The 22,792-nt window shown below is 42.2% G+C and overlaps 1 protein-coding gene across 3 annotated transcripts in view; it reads right to left on the bottom strand.

Annotated features, from left to right (window-relative positions):
- Positions 1-4,734: 4,734 nt before the first annotated feature.
- Positions 4,735-22,792, bottom strand: part of shroom1 (shroom family member 1) — a 32,009-nt gene continuing 13,951 nt past the window's right edge. Inside the window, exons 2-10 of one of the 3 annotated variants that reach the window (XM_005452565.3) lie at positions 18,571-18,611; positions 12,987-15,888; positions 12,711-12,897; positions 12,386-12,438; positions 11,037-11,681; positions 10,259-10,849; positions 9,598-9,700; positions 8,695-8,967; positions 4,735-7,288 (exon numbers count right to left, since the gene is read on the bottom strand). In XM_005452565.3, the coding sequence (XP_005452622.1) occupies positions 7,034-7,288; positions 8,695-8,967; positions 9,598-9,700; positions 10,259-10,849; positions 11,037-11,681; positions 12,386-12,438; positions 12,711-12,897; positions 12,987-15,676 (4,797 nt within the window). In that variant the 5' untranslated portion in view covers positions 15,677-15,888; positions 18,571-18,611 and the 3' untranslated portion in view covers positions 4,735-7,033. The remainder of the gene's footprint in view (positions 7,289-8,694; positions 8,968-9,597; positions 9,701-10,258; positions 10,850-11,036; positions 11,682-12,385; positions 12,439-12,710; positions 12,898-12,986; positions 15,889-18,570; positions 18,612-22,792) is intronic. The other 2 variants (XM_005452568.3, XM_005452567.3) reach the window with 2 other exon arrangements.

The following is a 22,792-nucleotide window of genomic DNA, read 5'->3' as shown; positions in this document are numbered from 1 at the left end:
CTTGACTTGCTCTGTGTTTTCATTTGTGAGTAAGAAATGAATGCAGTGCAGTGATCTCACAAAGCAGGCATGCACAAACAGAAAAAAAGAGGAGGTGTTAATTTATAGGGGAATTAAACTTCCAGTAGAGAAAATATAATTGTTTTGGAAAGAAGGGACTTAAATATTTGTGCATCTGAGGGCAGGTTTAGAAGACTAACCTATTCACTGCTTCACTTTATAATAGATTAATTATTAAAGGCTGTGAAGCATTAAGAAAGGCCCCTGAAGGAAGCGGACTCTGGATTTCACTGTAACATAATCAAATTTACTACAATATAATGGGGAGGGGGGGTACAACCTGTATCATTCATTAAGGCTGCACAGGTGCTCCATAAATCATTAATGTCCCTGTATTTGCCAAGTAATTCTCCAGGCTTGGCTACATCTCCTGACTTGTTGAGACAGCTGTGATTAAGCCAAGTAAGCATCTGGCATTGAATGTGCGTGGCTGAAAGATCAGAACGAGCTTTACATACACTTAACTCTGTGTGTGCTGCTAACTGGAGGTAAACGAGAGGCAGGAGAGAGTGGGAAGAAATAGCAACATTTAGAAATAGTAGGCCAGCTCACTATCCCGCTGTTCGCCTGCCCTTGACTCGTCTCCCTCTGCTTCTTGCGTGTCTCGTTATGTCACTTTCCCAGAAGCGTACATTGTTTGTACGTCAAGATGATGTTTCATCTCAGAGCCTCTGGGCTTTATTAAGCAAATGTTCTTTTCTGTGGCTGCTGTGGGGAGGAAAGCCAACACGGGTTCAGAGAGCTAGGGGAGTCAGCACATAGAGCTGATGTCAAACTGTTAATGCACATAAACATATGAGTGTTTAAGGATTAAACTGTACCATAGAGAGCAATCAGAGCAATGCATAATTAAATTTTGTCCTAGTTATACTGCTACAAGCCTAAAAGTGCACTACTGTACCAAACCATAAAGGAAAAAAACACTATCTGACAGCAAATTCATAAAGGAATAGTTTGGTACTCACAATCACTGGCCACTTCATTAGGTACTGTTCAAATGCTTGTTAACTTTTTACATGTTTTGAAAAGTAAACAAACATTAACACAAATGTCTAATTAGCCAATCATTTGGCTGCAACTCAGTGTTTTTAGGCATGTAGACACGGTTCAAGAGGACCTGCCAAGGTTCAAACGGAGCATCAGAATGGAGAAGAAAGGTGATTTATGTGAGTGACTTTGAACAGAGCATGATTGTTGATGCATGGCTATTTCAAGTATTTCAAAAGCTCCTGATCTTCAGGTATTTTTGCCACACTACCATCTCTAGAGAGAATGGGAATGGTCTGCAAAAGAGAACACATCCAGTGAGCAGCAGTTCTCTGGGTGAAAATATCCAACACGTTCTCGCTGATGCCAGAGGTCAGAGAAGAATGGCTGATGAGAAGGAGCTGATGAGAAGGAAACGGTAACTGCAATGATCACTCTTTAGAACCAAAGAATGCAGGAGAGCATCTCTGAAAGCACGACATGTCAAACATCAAAGCAGAAGGCCACGCTGTGTGACACTCCTCTCAGATAAGAACAGGAAACTGAAGCTACAGTGTCTGGGCTTGCCAAAACTGGATAATAAGATTGGTATAAACAGCATGAAAGCATGGATCCATCCTGCCTGTGGTGATGTAATGGTGTAGGAGATATTTTCTTGGCACACTTTGGGCCTCTTAGAAACTACCGCATTTCTTTAAGTTACCTTAAATATGTTATTAATGTGTTATTAAATAGAAACAGGCAGTTTTGCATTTTGCAGTTCTCAGTTTCCTGCTTATTGCACAGTGGGAAGGAAAAACAAACTTTTAACAGGAAGAAACCTCCAGTAGAACCAGGCTCAGGGAGGGCTGGCCATCAGCTGTGACCGGTTGGGGACCCACCTTCTGGTAGGCGCTTCCAGCAGGAGAGTGCACCATCTCAAAAAATTCAAATTATCTCAAAGTGGTTTGTTGAACATGACAATGAGTTGACTGTACTGGTGTTCAGTCACTAGATTTCAATCCAACAGAGCACCTGTGAGGTGTAGCAGAACAGGAAATTAACATCATAGATGTGCAGCTGTTAAATCTGCAGTAAGTGTGTGATGCTATTGTGTCAACATAGACCAAAATCTGTGAGCAATGTTTCCAGCACCTTGTTGAATCTGTGCCATGGAGACTAAGGCAGCTCTGGAGGCAAATAGGGGTCCAGCCTGGTTCTAGTAGGTGTATTGCAAAGGTTATTGCACACAACCCATATTTCTAATGTCTGTAATTTTAGCAGTAAATTTAATAAAACAACACAAATTACACCTGCCAACACCCCCCTTACTCTCATAAAGTCCACATTTATTTCTCTACATTATGCAATGACTCCTAACAATGTAAGGCAGTGCACCATGGCAGTCTTGCCATATTTATTATGGCCCATAATGTTTGACTTTTTTTCATTGCATTGTTGGAAATGTGTAAATCTGGGTAAAATCATAGTTATGTAACATTATGCTGAGAGCTGTCTGTAAGGTGCTCTGTAGACAGCAGTTCAGTAATACTGACCTCAATGCTAAAACATATAAATGAATGAACAGCTCTGTGACGGTGTCAACGAAATGTATTTATAGATATCATTAAAGCATTTATGGCAGACCAGGTGTACCTAATAAAGTGGATACTGAGTATATTGAGAAAGGCCTGGCATTCATGTTGTACATTGTTCAGCAGGAATATATATTGGCAATAAATTATAGCCATATACCATTTTACCGCCGCCTAGTTAGACTGAGACCAAGCCTTTGTTAGTTTTCATAACCGAGGTGAGTAATGACTGCCAGGAGGTGGAGGCCAACACAAGGTGTGCTGACATTCCTGAGGGCAGAGGGTTCAGAGTTCAGGTTGAAAAGTGAGCTTTAAAACCACTAATCTGAGCTCCTGGCAGAGACATCACTGAGTCACCCACTTTGATAAACAATCCTCCTGACCTCCTGCAGGCACTGTGTCTTCTGGTCATTTTAACACAGTTATTTGGTTACATAAAGGGGGGGGGTTGTGGAATATATGCTTGAGTTTTCTGTTTCCCCACATTGCTGTGGATACAGTTGGTGATTATCAGCAACAAAGCTCTTCATTATCTGGCGCTGTGACAGAACTGCTGCTGCTGCTGTGTTTCACCATGCTATATCCTCCCGTTTGCTGTCTGGAGTATATCTTTATACTGTCTTTGTAATGATGCTAAACCAAATTGCCATGCAATCAGTGTCTTGGAAACAAGATCTCGCTTGTTTAGGATGCTCAGAGTTGTGTTGTATGACACCGCTGCTTCTCTGGGAATCTGTTTTGTTTAGTTTTTTTTAATTTGCAAAGTACTCCGAGTGCTGCGTGGCGTCTCTTCTCGTCCACCTGGGGATTTCTCTGCCACTTTCCAAAACAAAACCAACCATTTCTTTGCTCATTTCATTTTGTGTCTCTTAATAAGCATGTGCTGACATCCTCGAAGGCATCCCACTGACTAAACAAATGGGAGCAGCGAGGCCTGAAAGACACGAGAGGCGGAAGACAGCATCAGTTAGTGTTACTTTGAGACCACACAGTCTTTTTTCCATCAGTTAAATAGGATTTTATTCGTGTTAATCGTCCTATTGATTTTGGTCCAGACTTTCATGTCATTTGGTTTACCTTATATCTGTTTATTAACACGAATCAAAGTATGATACACGACACGACCTCGGTGCATTTAGACATGATCAAGCAGACCTGCTGAAGTTCAAACTGAGCATCAGAATGACGAAGAAAGGTGATATAAGTGATTTAGGTGATTTGACAGAAAATACCCAGCAAGCAGCACTGGATATTTTCGTTCCCTGGGTGAAAATATCTTGTTGATGCCATAGTTTAGAGAATGGCCTTCGAGCTGATAGGAAGGCAGTTATGCAGAAGAGCATCTCTGAATGCACAGTATGTCCAGCCTTGAAGCAACTGCATTATAGCAGAAGGTCACACCAGTTGCCACTGTTATCAGCTAAAAACAAACACTGAGGCTTCAAATCCCACAGCCTCACTGGAAAAATGCCACGTGGTCCGATGAGCATCAATTTCATTCAGATAGTGTAATCAGAAGCTGGTGTAAAGGCCATAAAAGCATGAATAAATCCTGCCTTGTATCAAAGGTTCAGGCTGCTAGTGGTGGTTTAAAGGTGTGGGGGACATTCTGGCACAGTATTATAGCTGACCATGCTGAAATTATTCCATGAAGAATGAAAGCAGTTCTGAAAGGCAACAGGGGGCCAACCTGCTACTAGCAACAAATAAAGTGTCAAGTGAGTGTAGTCCACATTAAAAGAATAATAAATTTCTTTTAAAAAATATTTAGTTTACATACATAGATGATGTATGTATTATCTCCACAATATTATTTTTTAATTTAGAAAATGCAGATTAAGAACAAAACAAGCTCACAGGAAGTTCTCTGCCAGGAAAATTTGGACTTTCAGAAACAATGTGTTGATCTGCCTGTAGAGGGCAGAGGCGAGCTCTGATTTGAAAGCCCAAACAGGATCTCACATTTGTGAAATAATGAGATCAAATGTTCTGTCTGTACTGGTCTCCCAAAGTGAATCCTTCAATGGTAGCACCAACCTTAAATCCTATCTTTTTGTATTCCTAGACAAATATGCCATTATTTGCATTGAGGGGAACACAAACAAAGGAGGAATGAGTGTGAGCTTAATTTATTCACAATATTACAAACATGATGGAATTTGGAACTCCAAACAGGCACAAAATAACAACTCTTGACAGAAAACAGGTGCGAGACATGCCAGAAGAGGTGGGTTTACAAATGTCTGCTGCTGCCAGTCGGGACTCACTGAAATGTCTTTGCTTCTCTTGGCTTTAACACAAATTCTGCTCGTATCAGTGTCACAAATCTGCAGTTTTTGGATTAAACCCGCCTTTTCCTTCAGCTAAACACAGCTGTGATTGAAAGAGAGAAACAAGCAGTGACTCAGGAAACCGCGCACACGTACAGTAGCAAAAACCAACATTTATCCCCGTGCAGCCAAGGGTCTTCTGTTTCTCCAAAAATGCCGGATTCTTTAGGAATTCCAGCAGGCTGAACGGAACGGCATGCAGCCTCTCTAACACTCCAGCCTTGCGTCAGCACAAAGGCCAAAACAAGCATACGTTTGTTTAGCAAACTGAAGCGGTCAGAGTCATAAATCTCCAGAGAAATGTTTCAGGGGTGGTGGCCAAGGTGGAAAAACTGTTTACCACAAAAACATGGAAATATTTATCCAAGGTAAAAGGACACGCAGTTACTAAGAAACTGATTTATTGTTAATCACTTTTTATTTACTTTTTTAAATTTTTGAAACTGCTACTGCGTCTTTGTGGTCATTATTACATAAATATAACATACATAACCCACAAGCAATACAGTGTGGATATATATATATATATTTTTAGCCAGCAGGTGTAGATTCCTGAGAGACGATGACATTTCGATCATCTTCACAGGAGTTTTGCTGAAAGTTAACACAGCAAATACCAAAAGGAGTTCTGTCTTTCTGTTCAACACACACACACACACAAGCACATGTGCACACACACAGCATATACAGTGACGAACAGCAACATTAAACAGCTTTCAAAAGTGTTGGACTGAAGGTTCTCTGAGAACAGAAATGAATAAAACTATGAAAACTAGCTGACAGATTTTAATGGGGAAACAGTGGTGCAGTTAAAGGTGAGTGGATGTGCGGGTAAAGTGTGTTTGTACTTTCAGAAACAGCCTTTAACTTAAGAGAAGTGTGTAAAATGAAACAAGCATCACGTGTTTCTAGAGGGGGCTACTTTGTGGAGGTAGAGTACAGGAAAGCAGTCTAAGACGCCTGAAGTGAAGATTGCGATTTTTTCTCATTAAAAAACTTAAAACAAAAGGCATTTCAAGTATCAAGAATCGGCTCTGCAACAAAAGGACATTGGGGAGCAAAGTACTCAGTGATATAATTGTTGCTTATGTGTAATCTGCTTTTAAGAGGTTTAGCACCTCCGTATGAGGAGCTATTCCAGTATAAATCATCAAGGCTTTAACGAAATTAACTGGAAAAGCATTTGTACACAATTTTTCATGCTGATTGATGCGCTCGTGTACCTTTTAAAAAAGATCACTTCAACATTCCTATTTAAAACAAACCTGAAACAGGAAGAAATATTGTTTAAATGGATGGAGTAAGGCTTCCACTTGAAATTATCTTGAATCTGATTTGAAGAAATGTGCATTTAGGTTTTTTTTTTACAAAGTGCTTTTTTCCATTCACCTATTTTTTTTGGTTTTTAGTGCCTTCATTTGAAACACATTTAAAAATAAGAACATTAAAAAAGATTAAATCTTCTACATCTATTGTACATTTTTACTGATATGATACAGTACATCGCTCTCTTTCAGACTGCTTTCTTTCGCTGGCGTCCTCTCGCTGCTCAAATACAATCTTAAAGCTTATAGTAGGTTTCCACAGGTGCAGATACAGGGCTGAAGCACTAATGAAAAGTGAAGGGAGGGTTTCTGCATTGCTAAAAAGTGTCCCCACAGCAGCTCTAATGGAAAATGCTCCACAGCTTCAGCTATCATCAAGGCACACAGAAAAACCCCAAACAAAAACAGTTCACTCCTGTTCAAAGTAAAAGATGTACCGTAGTGGGATAAGCCTGGAAACAGTGGTGGGCGGAGTCAGTGAGCATTTATGAGTCTCAGCAGATGGCAGGAAGGTAAGGAACTTCAGTCATTAGCTCACCTCATGCACTGCCTATATAAACAAATAGATAGAAGAGGGGCATCGTGGGTCTTGCTGTAGCTCTGCTAAACTCTTTTCAATGACCAAAACAGTCATGACAGAGTGCAAAGGGTTGCAGAGACCAGCTGGACCTCTACAAAGGCAACATGTCTCTACATGTCTCATTTTGAAGAAGCCATCCTCATTTTAGGTAAGCGAAGCAAATCCAAAACTTCCCCCTCACAGATCCAGGCTGCTGGTAAGGGCCTCCAGCTGCTCCTCTCCCAGCCTCTGCTTTTCCTCCAGGTCCTTCTGCCGGATGAGCAGCGACGCCTTGGTCTGGACGAAGCGCCGGTAGTCCTGTAGCTGTTCGGCAGACAGCTGGCGTGACAGGAAGGTGGAGACGAGGTTTTCTCTGCGATCCAAGTTATCCTTCAGATCTTTGGCATCCTCCCTCTGTTTGCATAGCAGACGATGGCGACTGTCCAGAGATTGCTGCGTGGAAACGCAGAGAGACAGGCAAAAAATGATCAATTCTAAGTGATAGAGTTAAAAGGCTACATTTTCTCTCTATTAGACAGATGTTGATAACCAAAAAAAATCCCTAAAACAAACATGTGACATTTTGTCTCATATTTTGGGTTTTTTTTTTTTTTTAAGTGACAGGAGATAAAGAGGAGTGAAAGTTGCACGATTATGTTTCAAACAGTTACAGGACAGAGGGTGCAGTGTTTCCTTGTGTCAACAGAGGGCAGGGTAGTTACAAATGTCATCGAAACTGGGCCGGAGTTTCGATGAGTCAGTGTAAATACCAGTGTTGCTGATAACAGCGAGAAAACAAATGAGCCCTCTAACAAGCCCTCAGTATGCAGCATGCTCAGCGCTGCTATTACAGAGCATAGGGCTAACAAAGAGCCTTTTCAGGGGAAAATCTGGAGGTCTAATGCATCCATGCAAACATGCAAAAAATTATGCTGGAAACACTGAAACAGGTTATTCGCAGAGGGCAAGAAAGCACAGCCAGAACTCGTGTTACGCCTGTGACGTGGCCACTGGATTAATGATTAATTAAGAGAGCGCAAAAAATTATTTAAGAGAAGAAATTAGCAACATGAAAACTCTTTTAAGTGAAGCCCCTATCAAAGTGTGATCCATCAAATTAATCTTCAAACATTTGATAAGCTGAAAAGTGGCAATTAAGCCCAGATAAACCCAGCAGCATTTTTTAAATTCCACAAAGTGAGAAACCTTGACTCCATTACAGCTGCCCTTCAACTTTTCCCCAAGTGGCGTGTTTGCTGTTCTAAAGTAAACAGAACAAGAGTATAGCTGAGGGCATGGGAGCAGCTGCACACTTCTAACACTCGCTCGCCATGGTCTTTTTTTTCCAGGAGCTCCTAATGAGCCACAGTGTATATTGAGATCCTTAAGCTTACATGACATAGCATTTCCCCCAGGAGCACTCGCTGACAGTATGCTTTTACTCACATGCATTAGTGTTTATGCATAAACAGCATCAGCGCGTGAATGGCATCAAAATACATTGATCACATGCTGGAGTATTTGAGAGAGTGCATTAAAAAATCATTATCAGATCATTTGATCTAAAATATTTTTAATGTTTTTAATTATATGTGTTATGTAATGTGAATGATTGCTATGTGTTCATGAAAATCCAAATCTGAGTCAAAAAAAATAGGCAAAAACAGATGCCGTAAGGATTGAGTGATTGTGGGTTTTCTTTGCAGAAACTTAGAGAATTTTGGAGAGTTTTCAAAACAATCCCTGGTAAACAATTATGTAACGCTAATTAAAAATACTAAATTAATTATCCAGCGTTATTTTCACAATAGTTGGCACGCAGAAACAGCATGTCAAAGTCAATGTTTCTGGTTCCCCACCTTCTCCTCAGCATCAGTGTTCTCATCCACGGTGCTCAGGGCGTTCTGTACCCTGGCCAGCCGAGCAGACAGGCACAGCAGCAGACTGACCACCCGCTCCAGGTCGCCTATGAACAGGTTGTACCTCTCCAGTTCCACGGGGAGACAGCGCTCACGGACCAGCACCTGTAGCGCTTCCCCGCGGGCTGTGTTCTCCTGAACTTCTACCTGGAGGGCTCCACGTGTCTCTTCATAAGAGCGCAGACGGTCCTCGATATACGAAGCCAACAACCGCTGAAAGGAACAAAGAGAAGAGTTTGAGACACTGAGACACTAAATGAGATGTGGTGAAAAAAGACTGGATATAATCCAGTTAAAAATATGGTTTTTGACATTTGCTGCCATGGAACCATGCCATGAACGTATACTGTACTAGCAGTGAATGTGCATGGCAGCAAGGAACAGGGGGGAGTTACTTGCTAAGCCAAACATTAGACAAGTGGGAGACACTGATAAGAGGCAGACAGTATATCATGTGATAAGAGACAGAACTATCGCTGCTTGAATAGTCCACTTAAGGCCAAATAGCTTACAGATGGTATCAATATGAAATCACCAGAGGCTCTGGTTTAAAAATTAAAACTGAATGAGGCCACAGTTCAAACTGTTCACATAAAAGCAGTGCTCGTTCTGTCTGGCTTTCACTCATTTAACAAAGCAGTGATTTGAGACATACAGAGTATTTTTACCCATAAAGCAGACAGACCTTTGGTATCATAGGGATGTCTTGAATGTTTTTCAACTAATGGATTATTTCTTCTTACTTGTCGTGAGGAATTGTAATGTTGAAAACGATTAAGCTATACTTGCTCTGTAATGCACGATGAACTAAACTACTCAATATTTGCATAAAATGATGACTACCTTCTTCTCTGTGATGTCAGTTTTGCTTTGCAGGTCTGCTGATTTCTCACTGTCAGGAGCAGGGGGACAGGGAGAGGCTTCAGACCCTTCCCCTGTTTCAGCACTGCAATGAAATTTGGTTATGTTAAAACAACTTGATTCCTGTTGTCACAATATAATGCTTGTTTCAGCCAGGCCACATTTTAACAGCAACACAGAGTTAACTGAGCAAAGTCCAAATGTTTTCTGCATATTTAAATACTCTGAAATGCATCTGTACATTCTCTTTGTATCTGAAGTGTGCTTACATTAGCAGAAATAGAAGTGCATCCACAGCAGTAAGCAAATATACAGGTGTGTCCGTGCATGAGATGTTACATAAGATAACAGAGGCACCAGTGGAGCTCAGTTGGTGAGCCAATTTAAACTAGTGTCAAATTTCATGGAAACCCATTAAACTAGAAATCCTAATTACTTGAGTGCTGCACACCATTGGAAACTCTAGCTTGGCTATTATTATCCATTCTTTACTTTATCTACTTCTTCTTATCAGGAGTGAAGAAGACCACCAGCACAATTTCTATTTTCCATGAATCTAACCTGAAAAATAGTCATTCCATCTGCTTTGTTTACCACTGCTGAGTTTACCTGACGTGTTTTCTTCTGGCACATGAACATTTACCTTTCTGCTGCTCCATTCTGCTCTTGTTTCTTCTTGTAGTGCTCCTCCATGAGTAGTGTGTCCTCTGACAGCAGCTGCTCCATCAGCATGAGCGCTGTCTTACGATTGGTCAGTGGGTAGAGCACTCTAGCTAACGTCTGGTCGGCTCCGACGACTGCTTCTACAAGCTCCTCCCACTTAGGTCTCTCAGCAGGTGTCTCTTGGCCCTCGGTCTCTCCCTCTGGTGTTCCTCTTTCCTCCATCTCCTGGTTTTCTCCCACATTCTCATCTTCCATTACTGGATCTTTCTCCTCATCCACCTGATGACTGATGTCTTCGTCAGAGACCGACGTGCAGGGAGACACAGGGGTTTCACTCATCTGCTTTAGAGGGACTGCACTGGTGGAGTCGAAAACACTGTCAGTCAGAGGTGTAGTCTTGACTTCTTCTTTGACCTCTTCTTCTGGTGACAGAATCCAGAGCGAAGGATCTGTGGTGACGCCACAGCTCAGAGACACCTCTTGGTTTGAATCAGGTGGCTGGCCATTACTGCTTGGTTCATCCACCGACTGCTTCCTCTCTGATTCAGTCACAGAAGATGTGCTGCCTCTGCTGGAAGTCAAAAAAATCATGATAAAGATTTACACCTGATGAAATTTGCAAAATCTTTTTGTGATGTAATGTTTCCTGTTACTGATTAATTCAAATGAGGAAGAAACTGGTATGGCACATTTAATTAGCACTTTTTTTCTCCCCAGAATGGAAACATTACCTATTTTAACATGGGGTCTAATCTTACCTGGACCTGTTTTCAAAAGGAAGCTTTGTCTGAGTGGGGGTGGTCGCAGTGGATTTGATCTCCCTCTCAGTGATCTCTTCACCTCCAGGGGACGGTGGGTTTGAGGAAGTCTCACTAGGCAGTCTGCTGGACCTGCATTCATCTGTGACAGGGCCATGAGATCCAGGACTCGCAAGATGAACCTTGGCTTGAGAAGGGGAAGAGGAAGAGATAGGGGAGATTGATCCACTTGAGTTCCTTGATCTGACTGTAGCATCCTCCTTTGAGTTCTCCTTCAACAGGGCTTTCCTCTGGGTTTGGTTTTGTGACTGTCCCTGAGTGTGCTTCTGACCAACAATCTCTGGCTCTTTTCCTGTTTTCTCCGAAACACTTTGTTTCTTCCTCCTTCTTTCCTGCCCCTGGGCTTCTCTTTCATCAGAAAAGCTTGAAACACTCCTCTTCTCCCTGTCTGGTCCTCCCGTCTCACTCGAATACCTCCACAGATGATCCAGCTGTTCAGAACTTTTACTCAGGGCTGACACTTTTGTCACCTGGGATGCCCCAAGCTCTTCCATGGATTTTCCCCTCTGTGAAGGTACACGGACCTGGTGATGGTCCACAGGAGCTGACTTTCTAGAGGATTCCTTAATGGCAATCTTCTCAGAACTAAAACAAGAACAGAATCAGACATAAAGATTCATGGCAACTGTAATTTACTTTGGAGCAGAAAGCCTTGCAAAGAAAAGCACAACTTGTCTGAGCACAAATGTAATCCATCCATCTGCCACTCATCCAATTCAGGGTCACGGGGAGGGGTCTGAAGCCCATTCCAGCTGCCATAGGACAAGAGCTGGAGGTACACTCTGTGTGACGTGTAACCCGCAGGGGTCAACACAAAGAGAGAAGAAAACCATACACACCTAAAGCAATTTAGAATCACCAATTAACCTAACCCTACCAGCTGCAGTAGCCAAAGAGAACCCATACAGACATGGGGATGGTGGATTCGAACCTCTCGCAACAGTGCTAGCCACTGTGCCACTATTCTACCTGAACATGAATCATTTCAAGAAAATAAAAATATCAATGTTCAAAACAGGAGACACAAACTCGAAATCAACATAATTTCAACAAGTAGGCTAACTCATTGAAACTGGTCCAGTCCATTACTCTTCTTTTACGGTCCATCCGTAAATCTTTTGAAAGAAATGTCGGTTAGCTGGAGGAGGTTGGTGTTGACTTTCCAGCACCACAATGAAACAAGTTGAACTTAATAGTCTGTGCCACAGCGCACACATCACTGACCTAATACTCCTCTGACCTAAAACCCAATAAAAGTGTCCCAATTTGTCTGCAGCACTGGTACATACCTGCTGGTCTCCATAGTATTAGCTGGTAGTAGATCCTCCTCATATTCATTTGCCTGCAGACCCAAAAAAAGAACAAAAAAACTGAATTTAATTTGTACTGGTGTCAGAAATTACTACACTGCCAAGTGAACATGAGCTGAAATATTTTGCTTTAATTTTAATTTTTTATTATTTACGTTCCTGCTTTTTAAATGCAATACAGACTCTTAATTAATTAACTATATCTGTGAAAGGAAATCTACAGGTGACTTTAGTACGGATTGCCATATTAAGGATAAATCTAAGGACTTTTTAATGATATTGCAACTAATTTGGCCTACTTTACCTCAAGTGCATGCGGTGTGGATGTGGAACGGTTCCTAAAGAAACTGGGTGGTTCTGGCTGGTCCAAGAGACTCTCCGCTGACGCAGACTTTCCCTGAGAAGGACCTTGGCTCTCCCTCCATCTGGACTGATTTTGCTTGCCACCATATTGGCCTGAACAGGACTGTGCTGAGAAGAACTGTGCATACCTGTTTTGTGTAAATTAAACAGAATACTTTAAATGCTTGATTTAATCCACACTACAAAGGCAGAACCAAAACAAGCCTCTCAGCTGTACCTGATTGAACTGGTGGAGGAATCGAGAATTCGGCCTGCAGAGTGGGGTCTGTTAATCTTCTTCTTTGTATTTTTAGCTTCATAATTCCCAGATAGAGACCTGGGACCTGGCCAGTCAAATGGTTTCTCCCCAAGGGAGTGCCTCTGTCTGGGTGAAGGTGGTATCTGAGACGTTGGTTGCTGGGGTTCGGCCGCTTTATGGCCCGTCTTACGCTCCATGTAATCCACCAGAGCCTGATGTCGCAGATGTTTTAGGTTTGTCTTCGAGGCGCTCGAGGTTGAAAGAGCTCGACCTCTTGTCTCAAACATCTTCCTCCGTGCTTCAACCAATCCCTGCTCTTCTTGCAGCACCTGCTCCTCTCCCTCATTTTGATCCACAAACAGGTCGTCGCTTTCATTGCCAAATGAGCGGCAGGCTGAGTGGTTTGGGCCACCGCCGAGGTGGTTGAGTTTCTCTGGCTCCGAGTAAGACATCTTCTTCTGCTCAGGAGTCAGTCTCTTTCTGCTTCCAATTCGTGCCACCTGTGGCTGGGCAACATTTGTTGGCCTCCCACTTTCATTTTCATGCTTTTTGCCAATCTCCATGTGATCGCTGATGTCTTCTTCTTTTATGCTCCCCTTCTCCATCCCTTCTGAAGTGACAGAAGGAGTGAGCGTGTCACTAGATGTCTCTGAGTCCTGTGATGAGGAGAAACGATGAATCACTCCAGGCCTCAGCTCTGGCTTTTCCCTGATCCGGTGTGGCCATGACAGCTGCAGGTCCCTCCTTTTAAATGACGTCTCCCTCAGGACTTTCGACTGAGCATCCTTCAGCTTCTCTTTGTAGTACTTTTTAAATGAGTCATCCAAGGTGTTACAGGCAACTGAAATATCATCACCTCTATTATTCTTGCTAATGTCGCCTTGTGGAGGTGTCTCACTGTCATTTACTGGCACATCACCTTGGCCTGTTTTGTTTAAGACTGTTTCCTTGCCTTTTACATTGATACCAGGCTCATTCTTGGGCTGTAATGACACCCTGTTGGCACCAGTGAGGTGGTACAGAAGCGGGGTTGTTTCCTTGTTTATCCTCTCGCTTGCAACATCCCCTAAGGGCTGCCATTTCCCTCTCTTTGCATGATCGTCTCTCTTGGGGTGGTTGGACTGTTCATTGCTAATCAGTGATGTATCCTCCTTTGTTGGTGAGGCTGACTGTGAGCAGCTTCTTTCGGGACCACAATAAAATATAGGGTTGCTGGCAGTGTGCCGGCCAATTTCACGATTCTGCGCTATGTTGATTTCTTCTAAGGCGTCGAAGCTTCGCGAGGACTGCGTCAGTTTAAAGGACGGTCTAACTTGCTCCAGACTCTCAGAGATCATATCTGTTGTGAAAACATCACTTTCATCTGGAATTGTACCACTGGAAGAGCGAGAAGTCTCTTGGAGAGGTCTGAACAAATTGTCCATTGTGCTGTGGCATCTTTCTCTTAGCCTATGTGTCTCCAACACAGTAGAGACTTCACTTCCAGCCTCAGAACCGCAAACAGAAAGAGAGTGTGTCTTCAAACCAGACTCAGACAGCTTACACACTCCAGTGACAAAGTAGTATTGACCCTTGTGCTGAATGCTGCTGCCGCTGATAAGACTCTGACCAGTACTTCCCCAGGGGCTGGCAGCTCGGGCTGGCTCTGAACCAAGCCAGTCGTAAGCAGAATGTGCCCTTTTGCGCTGACTTTCAAGATGGCGCTTACTAGCCTTGCTATAATGGTCTCCATTACATCCATCAGTGCTCGGGGACTTTTTGGCTGGCAGGTGGTCAGGCTGACTTGTGCCTCGAGGAATTGATCGGCTTAGATTGTTTGCTGACTTCTGCTGCTCAGAGGCAGCTTTGTTCTCTTTGATGGATAGGTATTCTGGGTTCAGTGGCAGCCTGGCCTGATCATTAGGCTGGAGGTGGGGTCGGTAGCTTGGTGGCACCTGCGCCTGTGGCTGCTGCTGTTGAGAGCCTCTCCAAACTGGGTATACTGGGTCAGAAGTGAAGTCCGAGTTGCTTGTATCAGCATTAGCTGTCTCAGGTTTTGTGGCATTTAGATCATGGTGCTGCCGAACTTGGGGTCTGGCCTTCTGATAAGGCTGCTGGAGCTGAAATTCAGCATTATTATGATGGATGTTTTCAAAGTTTTTAGTGGCTATAAAACTATCCAGGCGTGCTGGAACTGGAGGAGGACGGACAGGAGGGACAGCACTTTGGGCTGGATTCCCCAAATGCCTCTCTCTTTTTGAGAGTGCTTTGTTGTTGGTTTGGAAACTGTTACTGCCATTGTGGTTAAGGTGGTTTACATTAGTGTTAGTTTTGTTGCGGTATTCCTGGGTGATAGATTCAACTGAGCGATAGAGCTGGTCCATGGTCTTCGAGTCAGACTGCAGAACCTGGGTCGGATGGTAAATAGACTTTACATACTTAAGATCAGCATAGTGGCTGAAGGAGTTTGACTGCAGGTCCTCTGGAAGAAAGGGAGGTGGATAGTCTGGGGCAGTGGAACCACCAGAGAAGGAGCTATAGGCAGAGTCTCCTTTGCCGTGTTGGTGGTGTGCAAGTTGGTCGACGATGCTACTGTTGGACTTGGCTGGGGAAAGCCGGCTGACAGGCATGCTCAGAGGATGCAGATCCACGTTGCTCATTCTCTCAAACTGGAAGTTGTAGGAATCCATGGAGGACTAGGGCGAATGGCAGGAAGGGAAGGGCAGAGTCTGTAGATATGGTGTACGTGTAAGAGCGCTGATGCATGTGTCTTCCTTGTGGTTGAAACCGGGAAAATTACCACAAACACATCTGCACCAGGTTGTCCGTCACGTTGGTTACTATTTAGGTCATTTTCCTGCCTTCTTTTTCCGTAGTCAGAGCCCCATGAAACAGTCTGCTCCTGGGGAAGAAAACACAAACACAGCACAGGCCTGAAAACTCAACTTAGGCTTAACGTTTCAGTACAAACGTGGTACAAATGACTGCTCAAGAGTGAAGTGGTTTGAGAAAATATGTGCTCAGACAGCTACAAGCAGTAAAAGGCTGATATGACTATTTATTAGCTTTGGGTAGTTTTCACAAACACCCCATCTCATAGCTGTTAAACTGCTTTGCAAGGCATGGCACGCAAGTTTGTTGTAAATTATCAACATGGCATGTCCTGTGGCTGAAAACTAAACAAACAACAACACTGGAAAATGAAAGAAAACCACCTTCACGCAGACTGTAGAGCACGTTTGTGAAAATGTATGTTTTTGCAAGGTGCCTTCTGCTTAGCTATGCCAGGGGAGCAGGGAGGGTGTCAGAAAACAGTAAGTCAACAGTGAAAAATATTTGCTTTGCTTTAGCATTTCTAGGTCAAATTCCTCTGTTGGGAAATTCTGCGTGATCCCTTATAAGATGTAAAGACAAATTATACACCGTTTCACTGATTTAGTATTCGTTTTCTTCTAGCAGAGAGCTAAGAGCATCAGGTTTAAAGTATTCATGTTGTTCCCATTAGGCTTACAGGCAAATAACATTAATATTTTTTTTATTATTACTGCATGTGAGACTGTATTTTGTAATCAAAAGCAAACTGAAACAGTATCAATCAAACAGGTTTAGATTGTTAAAGTGCACTCCCTTTAACACAATTACACCGTTGTCTGCCTCAACATGTACTCAAAATTAACACTGTTATGTGAGTAAGACAAGTTTTGTGCCATTTTGTTTTTTTGTTTTAGGGTTCTTACAGTTCACGCCAGCTTGGTTTTGTGGGTCAGTGCAGTTAACCACCTGTTGAAGGGGTCTGCCGTTTTGCATCAATAAGACCTCTAATTAAGTTCCCCTGAGACTAGCAGACCACGTTGCAGCACACACATGAAAAAATGTCAGGAATTTCATATAGAAGAACAGAAGCACCTGAGGATTAGTCACGTGACAGGTGTATAATACATTGTTATACACAAGTGGCTCATAAAAACATTTGTTTTTCTCTTATTCACTGTACACCACAGTATTTGATTTATGTATTTGTTTTTTCAAATGACTATCTAGAATATGATATATCAAGAGCAACATAATAATCAATGATCAATGCACTATTTAATAATAAAAAAAATCACCATCCTCTCCTTCAATGTAGATCTAAATTTTTAAGAAGCAATATCTGCAAATGCTATGTAAAACTTTCAGATTTTATCAAGTTCACCACCTGACCCCGTGACTGGAAGATGCTGTGCACCGCTAGTGTCACACCATTTCAAATGACACTTTTTATCTGCAACATTATGGACTACCAGCTCCCTAAATCATTGCACATATAATTGCTCCACTCTAAAGGTAACTGTTCTGACAAGTATATACAATATACTATTTAATGTTGAGGCTACATGCCTATGTGAGTGATGTGCTGCTTTCAAACAAATTCCGCCAGTTTTCTGTATGATCATGAACTGGCCAGCAAAAAGAAACAATAAAATTCAGATTTTATATACTTATTTACTGTATTTTGAGTGCTGTGGTGGATATATGTTTATTAGGACTGGGACCCATCTTTGGAAGAAGAAGATTTCATTATTCACAGGAAATATGCACTGACTATAATAACTTGCAAGTGATGTATATCTATATATCTATCAATTTTCTAGTAAATTTCTATTATCATCATTTATCCAAAAAACCACAAAACTCCAGCCATCTCATACAAAAACCAGCTCTGGCAAGTGACTGCGGTGTTTGAGCTTTACAGTGGACTCTCCCATGACCTGCATGCATTTCTTTCACTATGTCATTGAAGTTTAAAGTTACACACCTGTCATGCATACACAAAAGCAAATGCTGCTAATATAACAGAGCCAAGCCGAACATAACACACAATGACACTTCAGTTTGAGCATTAGGGCTCATGAGTGACCGGATTTTGCTCAACTGATTTTGTTTCCTGTGCAATCGGGAATTGTTTCGTTTACAAACCACAATGATGATTTTGAGATTCGTTACAATCACTTTCAGGATTTTTTTCCCCAGTGTTTCCAGGTTTTTTGCCTGGTATTTACAAAAAAAAAAGATAATAATTAAAGATAATCCTAGGTGGCCGTTTTGCATATACACAAAACCCACCTCCCAGGAGCCATTCACAGCTAAACTACAGTATTAAGGGGGGGATCCCATGTGTTTATGAAGGGCCTTCTGATCTGTAGTGTGTTACTCTATGTGTGCCTTTGTGTGTGTGTGTGTTTTCTAGCCATCCTCTTTCCACTGTGAACAGAGAGAGGCTCGCAAACAGGGGAGCGCTGAAGTGGAAGTGATGGAGGGGACAGGCAGTGACAAAATGTACAGAGGGGAGAGAAGGAGGGAGGGTAAGGCAGAGGGTGACCGGCCCAGACAAATACTCTCACACGCAAACCACAACAACAAGAGACAAGAGAAGTGAACAATGACAACAGGAAAGCTGAACACAAGTTAGAAAACCAGACCAAGTGTCACAGCAGCAAAACGGAGAGGGAACTAATCTGGAGCTCTACTGTGTTCAGATTGGATTGAAAATGTATAAACTTTAGGGAGCACCATCAGAAAGAAAGGAAAAAGAAAAACTCACCAGAACTCTGAGTCAAAGTCACTGCCCTTCCTGATTTCCATCTGAAAAAAAGAGTGTTTCCTAAGTTTAATCTGAAATAAAGATTTGCCAATTGATTTCCATGCTTGTTTCTCATTCAGAACATTGTTCGTCTTCTAAAGAGGGACCAGACCAAGTAACCAGGAGAGCCAGATATTAGAGAGAAGACTTCTAGCGGGTTCCTTCTCCCCCCACTGAGACCCGAGACTGCCTAGCGGGGGCCACTGATTGGCTAGCCGATGACGTCCGGCTCTCCGATGCACAATGAGCGCAGCGGAGGGAATATTTCACTGCTGCAGATAGCTGCTAGTGCTGCCGGCCGCCTAAACAACAGAGAGCGAGAGAGGGGAGGAAAAAAAAAAAGAGGCCTCGCATTCCTGGCTGGCTTCAAAGACGGAGCACAGCCCGGGCGCCATTCATTCCCAAGGCCCTGAGCCCGGCACATGGAGACTAGCCAAGGCAGGAGGGAGGGGATAATGGTGGTGGGTCGGGTGGGTGTATGGGTGACCTCCCAGCCTCCACCCCAGAGGGAAAAAAAAAAAAAAACAGTCACAAAGAACAGCTATCCCCCACTTTCACCCTAATTTTCCTCTTTCCACAATTTCTACAAGTCTCCTCTGTATTTCTTAATAAACTACTAATGACTGGACATCACACAAACAAAAATATCACACAGCAGTACTGCAGTATTTGTGTTGGTTTGAGATAAGTGGCCTCTTTTTAAACCTACAAATGTAAAGCATGTTCACCATGTCAATAATAAACTTTGAATTAACAGGTTAGTTTTATTAAACCCTAAATGGGCACAAAAGGCACAATATTAAGAGAAGACTTAAACCTTAGCATTGCAACATGACACTGATCAGTCAGTCACACGAGTGAACAATAACCTCATCTTTCAAAACTCCTGTGTGATTGTGTAGTGTTGTACAAAGAGCCTTGTTGCTTTCACTGTTGTTTTCTATTGAGGCTGGCACCACTAGTGCTCCGCTATGTGGGATCTTTGTTACTGTCAGCCACATCCACGATGTGCTAGTGATTTCACTGCTGGCTGACTCCACCTGTTGTAAATTTACTCTAACTTTTGTTTATGATCATGCTGAGAGAAGGAAAGAAACATTAGTATGTAAAACTGTAGCATTATCACTGAGAAAATTGACTATAATAACACTTAAAAAAGCAAACAGGCAAGCAAAGTTGGCTTCAAGTATGTTGAATGGTCAATTGTTGAGCTAGATTTGAGCTTAAAGCAATTTCCACACGTGATTACAAAAGAAATCCATGAGAGGGGTTGACCTTAAATATTGAGGTTACGCGTAAACAAGGATAAGCTCATGACCACTTTCTGCCTGGCAACTGAGCTAAGGACTATATCATGGCAGATGGAGGGGAGAGTAAAAAAATTTAAGAACTGCAGGAATTCAAAAAGCAGATTTTTTTTTTTTGTTTAAAAGAAATGGTCACAGGAGGAGTACTTTTTTATTTTGTTAGGAAGACGGGATTCATAAAACCAACAAATGATAGGAAGAGAGGTTAGGCTGATCTAGAGAGGGAGGAATGAAGTATGGGAGGGGGGTGTTAAATTCTTTCTTTTTTTTAATGTCTTTTATTGGTGATTATGTGTTCCAGCGTGACCTTCACCATGAAGCCACGAGACTGGACCACCAAGTCTCTGAGAAACAGAGATGACTCTCAGAAGGCAGAAATAGAAAAAGAGAGGATGCCAAGAAGATCAAAAGAAAAAAAGACAAATATGCAGGGAGAAACTATTAAAACGGTTAATCCTGCTACATCTTCTGAGAAAAATGACAACAGGTTGGTTGATGAACACCCCCCCAGACAGACCGCAAAAAATGCTTCTGTTATGAGCCCACAAACTACTGTTGGTACTGTGGCTCTTAATTAGAATATTGAATAAGTGTTTTTCCAGCACCATGTCACTGCAGTTGTCTCATTTTTCCAGGAGTCAAGCATTTTCTGCTACAGTGCTCAAAGCAGAGTAATGACATGTGTCTGCATAGTTTTTAACTTTGAAAAAGGACTTAGTTTACCCAGAATCCACAGCAAATTAGTCCTATTTAACACGGTCATGAACTTAACAGCTTTCTACAACAGATATGGCTCATAGCTAAGCCATATTCAAAAAGTTTATCTTTGTAAAGTCAACAAAACCTCTGAACCTTTGTAGACACGTCAAGATTTCTGTTGACCCTCCCGGTGGTGGGCCCCACTTTACAAGCGCTCTTTAAATGACTGTAAAAGCGCCAGTATGCCCGCCACATTGGCTGTTTCTCTCACCACCTCTAAAACATCACACAGTCACTTTTATATATGCCTGCCGTTAAGGCGCAGGAAGTCGCTGCAGTATTCTCCTGAACGATGAGCATCAACACATCAGCACTAATATACCAAGGGAAGAAGTTACACCAAGATTTTACCATCAGCTTGACATTACCATAGTTGATCAACAATTTCAGGCTAGCAAGAAAATTCAAATTATTTTGCAAATTACAAAATTACAAAATTAAGTCCAGGTGACTTGTATGATACTTGGGTGATAAAGGACTGCAGAAAGCGATTTCCATGCTCTGCTGTCTTGCTGTTGGTGAAAAAGATTTTTCCATCACAAACAGTAAATCATTACATCTTATTATTATCATTATTTTTTTTTCTTCTGACTTCGGTGATTATACTAATTACACATTTGTGATCCTTTTGACAAAAACAAAAAGAAAGGCACACCAGATTGGCAGTTTGAAAACCAATCTGGGGCTGTATGTGGACACTACTGCCCACAACTCCCACTGTGTTTGGATATATATCAGCTGCAGCACTGAGCGGAGCCTTCCTGCAGAGCAGAACATTCACTCCATCTGAGAAAAGTTCAACCACAGCAAATAGAAATGACAGATATTTAAGTTGATGAGAAGCAGACCAAGACTCACAGAGCAAAGCTTTGACTCAATGTGCAAAATTAGAAAACCAAAGAACTCTTTGGCTCATGAAGGCCTTCATCAAGACTACAAGCCATGATATTCTTCACTTACTCTCAGTGGACTATGCACATAGTGCTTTAACCTACATTCCCTTTCACTGAAATCCACAAAACCTAACTACCAGGGAGGCAAAAGAGAGTCAACACAAGCTCAAATTAAAATAAAAGTTAGAAACATGACTTCACTTCTGGACAAGAGCCTCCCAGAGGACCAACAGGGCATCATTCTATTGTCCTCAATCAAACAGAAGCAGGGAGGAAGCCGTTTTTGAAAAGCTGGAAGTGGATGTGTGTTGAGCTCTGACAGAGCAAAGCGGCTGTTTGCGGGAAAAGGAAAGGGGCTTGCCATGCAGCGTTATCATTAGCACCAGCAGTGTACTTCTTTGTGTATGCGTGTGTCAGACACACATATGTATGAACCACAATGATTAAACAGTGAGAGCTGGGGAGAGAAACTGTGAAACTGTTGCTGGGCAGTGCTCACATCAGTGGCTAAAATCTCTAGCTGACCAAGACAAGCTGTCACACTCTAATAAGCTCTGCATTCCTGCCCTGATCTGGCCTAAATACTTGACAATATCAACACTGAGTCCACTTCATGTTGTTGTTATTGTTTTAACAAAAAAAAAGTATAGAAAAAAGAAAGCAATATGTTTGCAACGCCAAACACTGAATGCATGTTTGTGCAACTATGACACTCCTTTTGTGTTTGCATAGATGCAAATTACTAACATCCCTTTAGTTAAACTGTGCTTACATAAATGCCAAAGATGAGACACACAGAAAACCCAACAAGGGTAATATGTGTATATTAATAACATGCACCAAAGTTATTTTGTATCCTTCCTGGTCAATGATTAACCAGGAACTGCATCGTGCCTCACAGCACTTGGCTTAAAAATGAGTACAGGCCTCTAAGAATGATAAACTATTCTCAACTGGCCTCTGAGAAGACAATTACTTTTGTATTAAAGACCCCCCCAGGGCTTTGCAATGTGATCTAGTCATGGTCAGTTTAACTGGATACTGTAGGAATTCCACTGCACTAGAATAGTACGAGCCTACAGGCCATTGGGTTTTACTTGTGTGAAGGCGAGTCTGCATGGGGCCTCAGTCTAAAAATGGCCCGCGCAAATTCATAATTTTCGGCTCCATATCCTTTTCAGTCTTTGGTATGTGTAATAAAATCTGAGAACATACTGACCTAGG

The sequence above is a fragment of the Oreochromis niloticus genome, linkage group LG10 (assembly GCF_001858045.2).
Source record: "Oreochromis niloticus isolate F11D_XX linkage group LG10, O_niloticus_UMD_NMBU, whole genome shotgun sequence".
Classification (NCBI taxonomy): domain Eukaryota; kingdom Metazoa; phylum Chordata; class Actinopteri; order Cichliformes; family Cichlidae; genus Oreochromis; species Oreochromis niloticus.
This window is presented reverse-complemented; position numbering and strand designations above follow the sequence as displayed.